The sequence below is a fragment of the Rhinopithecus bieti genome, unplaced genomic scaffold, assembly GCF_001698545.2.
Source record: "Rhinopithecus bieti isolate Rb0 unplaced genomic scaffold, ASM169854v2 scaffold_11933, whole genome shotgun sequence".
NCBI lineage: Eukaryota > Metazoa > Chordata > Mammalia > Primates > Cercopithecidae > Rhinopithecus > Rhinopithecus bieti.
The window spans coordinates 1280094-1288580 of record NW_016806995.1 but is presented as its reverse complement, the minus strand read 5'-3'; the positions used below and the strand labels follow the sequence as shown (position 1 = coordinate 1288580).

General features: G+C 48.5%; 1 protein-coding gene across 3 annotated transcripts in view; it reads left to right on the top strand.

Moving 5' to 3' along the window:
• The window catches only part of ACACB (acetyl-CoA carboxylase beta), a 164481-nt gene that overhangs the window by 79975 nt on the left and 76019 nt on the right, over positions 1–8487 (top strand). For all 3 annotated transcript variants that reach the window (XM_017879718.1, XM_017879719.1, XM_017879720.1), the window contains 3 exons: positions 3841–3991; positions 4075–4178; positions 6183–6264. In XM_017879718.1, coding sequence (XP_017735207.1) covers positions 3841–3991; positions 4075–4178; positions 6183–6264 — 337 coding nt within the window. The remainder of the gene's footprint in view (positions 1–3840; positions 3992–4074; positions 4179–6182; positions 6265–8487) is intronic.

Genomic DNA, 8487 nt, shown 5'->3' with positions numbered 1-8487 from the left:
CTTCCTTCCCTCCTTCCCTCCCGCCCTCCCTCCCTCTCTCCCTCCCTCTCTCCCTTCTTCCCCTCGTCCTTCCCTCACTTTTTCCTCCCTCCCTTCCTTCTTCCCTCCCTCTCTTTCTTCTTTCCTTCCTTCCCTTTCATTGTCTTCCTTCCTTCCTCCCCTCTTCTGCCTTCCCCTCCCCTTCCATTCCCTCCTCTCCCCTCTCCTCCCCTTCCCTTCTTTCCTCCCTTCCTCCCTGTCTTCCTGTCTTCTTTCTTCCTCCCTTCCTCCCTCCTTCCTTCTTTTCCTCCTTTCTCTGCTTTCCTCCCCCTCCCTTTCTTCCTCGGTCTTTCCTTTCTTCCTTCTTTCCTTCCCTTCCCACTTCCTCCTTTTCCCAATTCCGTCCTTTAAGAAACTAAAAGGTCCCCTGGGGCTTCAGATACAGTTGCATTTGAGGAGACCAAGAAAAGTAAATCACAGGGTAGGCCCCATTTTAAATACCCTATGCTTGAAGTTCAAGATCAAAGCCTGCCCTTTTCCTTTATTGAAGATCCACAAAGTAAAATGTAATTTGGTCATGAGCTTATAAGAGGTCTAGCTTGAAGGAGATCTAAAGATCGTTCAAGGAGTACCCAAAGTTTAAAGGGTGGTAAGTACTGTAGCTGAAGAAAGGGGGAGGGAAGCTCCTTTACATTTAAACCTTATCGGTAGTTCCCTAATTGGTTGTATTTCACACGGAAGACTAAATTTCAAGGAGTGTGTCCTGCTGTGAACCACCCACCACCCAGAGGCCTGTGACAGCAGCCCCATGTCCCCAGCTCAGCCAAGTCCTCCGATGCTCGTGATAGTTTCTGCAGAGCTGAGAAGCCCACATTGACAGAGGGACCCCCAAATTCTGACACACCACATCCGACACTTGCCCTGACTTGACACGGCTGTGGAAAGGTAGAAAACTAGTTTACTTTGTAATTAAAGGTTTTTGTGTGGGTAAATAACTGCCCTTCGGAGTGAAAAAATCCCAGAGGCCTTAGCATTAAAATCTGGCCTGGGGCACTTAGCCATGAATTGAATTGAGTTGGGCAGTTTTGATGATCAGGCTTTCTTTGCCAGCTTAGAATAATTAATTTTAATCATGCTTAGTGAAAAATTGAGATCCTTGAAGCTTATGGAAGATTGCAGCAGAAAGGGCTTAATAGGACGTGGGAGACAGGTCAGCCAACCCAGACCCCTCCCAGTGAAGTGACCTGTGTCTTGTCACATGCTACGAATGGACCAACCGCAACTTCAACATAACTCATAGGCAGAAATTCCAGCTTTTCTTATTGCTCTTAGTGAGAGTCCAGTAGGGGGATCAGCTCTCCTGGTTTTCCTGGCACTGGTTTCTCAGGCTGAAGGACTTCTCAGTGCTAAAATGGGGACTGCTCCGAGGAAACTGGGACAAGCCACTCACCCGTGAGGCCAGCGGGTTAACTCAGACCCGGCTTCCAGACCCACAGCTGACGACTCATGGCCTGTGGATACCCTTGTTTGACCTCATTGGGTCTTCATTTTCTCACCCCCAAAATGGGGTCATCAGTGTCCTTCCCTGTTACCTGCTGACAGCACACAGGATGCTGCAAGACAAGAAAACTTTCTTGGCTAGGCACAGTGTCTCACGCCTGTAATCCCAGCAGTTTCGGAGGCCACAGCGGATGGATCATTTGAAGCCAGGAGTTTACGACCAGCCTGGCCAACATGGCAAAACCCTGTCTCTACTAAAAATGCAAAAATTAGCCAGGCGTCCTGGTGGCCGCGGAGGCTGAGGCAGGAAAATTGCTTGAACCTGGGAGGTGGTGGTTGCAGTGAGCGGAGATCATGCCATTTCACACCAGCCTGGGCAACAAGAGTGAAACTCCGGCTCGACAAAAAAAAAAAAAAAAAAAGGGCTCGGTGGCTCATGTGTGTAATCCCAGCACTAAGTTCAAGACCATCCTGGGCAACAAGAGTGAAACCCCATCTCTACTAAAAATGTAACAATTAGCCAGGCATGGTGGTGGGCGCCTGTAATCCCAGCTACTTGGGAGGCTGAGGCAGGAGAATCACTTGAACCTGGGAGGCGGGGGTTGTAGTGAGCTGAGATTGTGCCACTGCACTCCCACCTGGGTGACAGAGTGAGACTCCGTCTCAAAAAAGAAAGAAAGAAAGCTTTCTCTCCCAGAAAGGGTATTCAGATACCTACCCACACTCACTCTGAATCCATAGGGAGTAGAGGTTTAGCCATTTGTGTTTTTTTTTCGGATGGAGTTTCGCTCTTGTTGTCCAGGCTGGAGTGCAATGCCATGATCTTGGCTCACCGCAACCTCTGCCTCCCGGGTTCAAGCAATTCTCCTGCCTCAGCTTCCCAAGTAGCTGGGATTATAGGCATGCACTACCATGCCCGGCTAATTTTGTATTTTTAGTAGAGTTGGGGTTTCTCCATGTTGGTCAGGCTAGTCTCGAACTCCTGACCTCAGGTGATCCGCCCACCTTGGCCTCCCAAAGTGCTGGGATTACAGGCGTGAGCCACCATGCCCAGCCTGCGGTTTAGCCATTTGAACTGGTGCGCTTGAAGATTGGAGGCTATGTGTTGGGGAGAGGCAGCCATGGGGCCCATCAGGCCCCTGAGCTGGGTGACAGTGCCATCCATCTGCAGGTGCACCCCACATACACAGGTGGAGCAGCTGTGTGGATGATGAGAGGGTGACACCAGCTCTGGGGACAGGAGGAGATTGGAATAGGTCAAGGGAGAGACAGGGGCAGTGACCAATTTTCCCTCTGTTTTTTCTTCTTTTAAGAGATGGTGTCTCACTGTGTTGCCCAGGCTAGAATGCAGTGGTGTGATCATAGCTCACTGCAGCCTCAAACTCCTGGGCTCAAGCTATCTTCCCCCTTCAGCCTCCTCAGTAGCTGGGAATACAGTCATGTACCACCAAGCTTGGCTGATTTAAAAAACTTTTTTGTAGAGATAGGGTCTCACTATTTTTCCCAGGCTGATCTTGAACTCCTGGCTTCAAGCAGTCTTCCCGCCTCAGATTCCCAAAGTACTGGGATTACAGGCATGAACCACCATGGCTGGCCCGTTCTCTGTCTACTAATCACTAACTCTTATAGTCAATAATGATAACATGGTAACTAATCACGTTCATTGTAGTTAACATTTATTGACCAGTGGCCATGTGCATTACATGGGATGTCTCATTTCAATTCGGAAACACCTGTCTGAAGTCAGGGCTGTTTCCCCATTTTCCTTATGAGGAAAGTGAGGTCCAGAGCTCCCAAGTCACTTGGCCAAGATTACCCAGGCAGTAAACCATGGTGCTTTATCAATGTACTGGCTGTGTCCGTCAGAGCCTTCTCAACGCCTGTGCTTTGCTTTTCTCTTTCCTTTCCTTTTCTTTTTTTCTCTCCTCTCCTCTCCTTTCCCATCCCCTCCCCTCCCCTCCCCTCGCCTCTCTTTTCTTTCTTGGGACAGAGTTTCGCTCTGTCGCCCAGGCTGGAGTGCAGTGGCGATCTCAGCTCACTGCCACATCTGCCTCCCAGGTTCAAGCGATTCTCCTGCCTCAGCCTCCTGAGTAGCTGGGATTACAGGTGTGCTCCACCATGCTGAGCTAATTTTTGTGTTTTTGGTAGAAATGGGGTTTCACCATGTTGGCCAGACTGGTCTCGAACTCCTGACCTCAAGTGATACACCTACCTTAACCTCCAAAGTGCTGGGATTACAGGCGTGAGCCACCACACCCGGTCACTCCTGTGCTTTTCTAGTTCTCTGAACCACATGATTGCAGCAACTCTGTTGATGTATGCATGAATTTGGAGAATGATCCATGTGCCTTTCCCTTCAAGGAACATGGTGGTGGCTTTGAAGGAACTGTCCATCCGAGGTGACTTTAGGACCACCGTGGAATACCTCATTAACCTCCTGGAGACCGAGAGCTTCCAGAACAATGACATCGACACTGGGTGGTTGGACTACCTCATTGCTGAGAAAGTACAGGTGGAGAGTGAGCTGCCTGTGTCTCCCCTCTGGATGGCCGAGACCTCAGCTTCCTGAGGATACTGAAGTACATTCTCTCCTAGGCGGAGAAACCGGATATCATGCTTGGGGTGGTATGCGGGGCCTTGAACGTGGCCGATGCGATGTTCAGAACGTGCATGACAGATTTCTTACACTCCCTGGAAAGGTAGGGCCTGTGGCAGTTCCCTTCTGCTTTTGTGGTATGTGTTAGCAGCTTAGGAGGCAGAACCTGTCTCCTTTATTTGTGTGGCCAATTAGTCACCAGGCAATTGGTGAGTCTCTCCTCCAGTCTTGCCTCGGGGAAATTCCTCTGCGGATCAACCTAGGCCACCCTGGAAGAGGCCATGGGTCAGGGAATGGGGTTCTCGAGGCCAGGGTGGCAGTCAGTGTGCAGACTGTTGTGTACAGATCCATGCTGACTTGTGTAAGGTGCATCATAATAGTCAGGAGCTCTGAGTTCAAGGAGGTGGATTTGGGAAGCAAAGCGGCTGAAAGGTCATCTCTACAAATGGGTGCATTCCCAGACCCTCACCTAAATCAGAGGGTCATCATAAAATGGACCAGAATGGAAAGCAACCAGGCGATCTCTGTTAGGATAGGCCGGGGTTTCTCAGCCTCAGCACCATTAACGTATTGTGCTGGATCATTTTTTGTTTGGAAGCCTGTCCTGTGCATCGTAGGATGTTAGCAGCATTCCTGGCCTCTCCCCACTAAATGCCAGGAGCAGCCCTTCCCTCTGAGTCGTGACAATCAAATATTTCTCCAGACATTGCCCGATGTCCCAGGGTTAGGAGCAGAATAATCACCCCCAGTTGATAACTACTGCAAGAGGCAAAGGAACTATCAAAAAGAAAATAAAAGGTTTTTTTTTTTTTTTTTTTTTTGAGAGAGTTCTCTGTCATCCAGGCTGTTACCCAGGCTAGAGTGCAGTAGTGTGATCACGGCTCACTGCAGCCTCGACTTCCTGGGCTCCAGTGATCCTCCCACCTCAGCCTCCCAAGTAGTTGGGGCCACCAGTGCATGCCATCATGCCTGGCCAATTTTTAAAATTTTCTGTATGGATGGGATCTCACTATATTTCCCCCCAGGCAGGTCTCAAACTTGTGGCCTCAAACAATCCTCCTGCCTCAACTCTTCAACGTGCTAAGATTATAGGTGTGAGCCACCGTGCTGGTGAGAAACGTTTTTAGTGCTTTGTTATGCTTTTGAATGGTAGTAGAATCGTAGTCCCTGCTCAGGTTTCTTTCATAAGCAGGAGGCAGGATCCCATGTGTGAAATTTTTTCGAGAGACCATTATGGATTTTGCTCCCGAAAAGCATTTTTAAGATTTCAGATCCGGCCGGGCGCGGTGGCTCAAGCCTGTAATCCCAGCACTTTGGGAGGCCGAGACGGGCAGATCACGAGGTCAGGAGATCAAGACCATCCTGGGTAACCCAGTGAAACCCCCGTCTCTACTAAAAAATACAAAAAAACTAGCCGGGCGAGGTGGCAGGCGCCTGTAGTCCCAGCTACTCGGGAGGCTGAGGCAGGAGAATGGCGTGAACCCGGGAGACAGAGCTTACAGTGAGCCAAGATCCGGTCACTGCACTCCAGCCTGGGCAACAGAGCGAGACTCCATCTCAAAAAAAAAAAAAAAAAGATTTCAGATCCTTCAGCAAGTGCTGATTCCTTAAGTTCTGAGCAATATCAGGGTCCTCGGGGTGATTCAGGTTCTGTGCGTGCCTTTTAATCAGACTTAGCTTTTTTTTTGTTTTTGAGATACAGTCTCACTCTGTCACCCAGCCTGGAGTGCAATGGTGCAATCTCAGCTCACTGCAACCTCCGCCCCCTCCGCGTTCAAGCAATTCTTGTGCCTCAGCCTCCCGAGTAGCTGGGTTGACGGGTGCATGTCACCATGTCTGGCTAATTTTTGTATTTTTAGTAGAGATGGAGTTTTGCCATGTTGGCCAGGCTGGTCTTGAACTCTTGGCCTCAAGTGATATGCCTGCCTCGGCCTCCCAAGGTGCAGGAATTACAGGCATGAGCCACCGTGCCCGGCCCAAGCTTAGCATTTTTAGTGCAGTCAGGTTTGCTGATGCAGAGAGCTGTGTAATTTTTTTAAATGCAAGGGATGGCTGTGGAGTTCTCAGTCCCTCCCAAGGCTGACCATGGCCCTGTCTTTTCTTTCAGGGGCCAGGTCCTCCCAGCGGATTCACTACTGAACATCGTAGATGTGGAATTAATTTACGGAGGCATTAAGTACATTCTCAAGGTAAATGCCCCTGTGCCTCTCCGATGTCTCCAACACTGTGCAAGCTTCAGGGAGTTTCTTTCCTCCATGAACCATCCCTGGAGTAGATTTGCCCATGCTTGGGTTTGAGCACTTGTGTTCCTCAGGAATGCCCGTGTAGTCCATGACCTTGACACCTAAACACTTTGGCTTTTAGAACATGTAGGCCTGTGCAGTCCGCAAAGGGCACAGTGGAGCGTGGATAAGTTTCCTATAGCTGCGGTGACAAGGTACCACAAACTGGTTTAAACCAACAAAAATTTATTCTGTCCCAGTTCTGGAGGCCAAGTCTAAAATCAAGGTGTTGGTGGGCCGTGGTCTCTCTGAAGAAGGTCCTGGGGCAGGATCTGTTCCGAGCCTTGCCAGCTTTTGGTGCTGCTGGCAGTCCCTGGTGATTTTTGGCTTGTGGCTGCCTTGCCCGTCTCTGTCTCTGGTTTTTTTGTTTTCCCAAACGGAGCCTCGCTTTGTCGCCCAGGCTGGAGTGCAGTGGTGCAATCTTGGCTCACTGCAACCTCCATCTCCCAGGTTCATGCGATTCTCTTGCCTCAGCCTCCTGAGTAGCTGAGATTATAGGCATATGCTACCATGCCTGGCTAATTTTTGTATATTTAGTAGAAATGGGATTTCACCATGTTGCCTAGGCTGGTCTTGAACTCCTGAGCTCAAGTGATCTGCCTGCCTTGGCCTCCCAAAGTTCTGGGATTACAGGCATGAGCCACCCCCTGGCCTCTGCCTCTGTGTGTGTGTGTGTGTGTGTGTGTTTGTATGTGTGTGTGTGTGTTCACATTGTCTTCCATGACTGTGTCTTTGTGTCTCTTTGTATGAACACCAGTCACCTTGGATTTAGCGCCTACCCTGATCCAGTATGATTTCATCTTAGTTCCATCTGCAGAGACCCCATTCTAAATAAGGTCACATTCCAGGTTCCAGGAAGGCCACATTGTTGGGAGGGAAAAGAGGACAGAGTTTGAGTCTGCTTCTGAGACAGAATGTTTGTTTTTTTTAACTAATACTTTCTATTTAATATAGATGAGCATGAGTAGAACTCACAACTTGGGAGATTTGGGGGCTTTAGTTCAACTAAACCTGTGTGTCATTGATCAGGGTGTGCTTTCACAATCATCCTCCTTTGCTGCTAATGCCTCTTGGCTACCTTTGGGGACCTGGCTGCCCCCAACTTGATTTTAAATGTCACATATGCACAATGTAGAAAATTTTAAAATTTCAAGCGAGCCTAAAAAATCAGGAAAACAAATCCATCATGTGCTAATGCCTAGAGGTAATCCTGGTGAACATTTTAGCAAATCTTTGTTATATATTTTTTTCTTTTGCATTAATTTTACAAAGTTGAGATCATGGTGCAAATATAGTGTTACAGCTTTGATATGATCGTGGCATAAAGTTTTCCATGTTATTAACAAGTTTCTTTAACACGAGTCTAAACTCATGTCTACAGCACTGTCTCCCCGAACTTTCAGTAGTGATGGGAATGTTCCTTATCTGCTGTGTCCAAGATGCTGCCCTTATGCGGTGACTGAGCACTTGAAAGTGGCAAGTGTGACTGAGGAACTGAAGTTTACATTTTGTTTAATTCTGATCAATTTAAATAGCTGTGTGTGGTTAGGGGTCACCCTATCGGACAGGGCAGATCTAGAGTGTTCCATTGCAAGGTTGTTGGCTTGCTAATGTGGTTCTAATTTTTGTTGTTCTAATTTTTGTTGTTATTACAAATAGTGCTGCAATACACATTTCTTGCTACCTTGTGTCATAAAATGTGTATTTTATAGGTTGAAGGCCCTTTACGGTGTGTGTTTTCTGCGAGAAAACTGAACTGAAGTACCAGATGGGGCAGGCACTCTTCCTGGAGGCAGATGTGGTGCTGGGACCAGGGCTTGGCTGTGTCTCTCTCGCATGTCCCAAAGCTCTTGTGTGCTCCTGGGCAGAGCTGGGTCTAGGGAGCAGAGCCCTAGTCTACGTTCGGGTGTCTTAGTCCATTTGGGCTACTGTCATAAAATACCAAAGACTGAGTGGCTTCTAAACCACACACTGTATGTCTCACAATTCTCTAGGCTGGGAAGGTCAATATCAAGACACTGGCAGATTTGGTATCTACTGAGAACCCACCTTTCATTTCATAGATGCTGTCCTTTCACTATGTCCTTAGATGTCAGAAAGGGGCCATGGAGCTCTACAGGGCATCTTTTA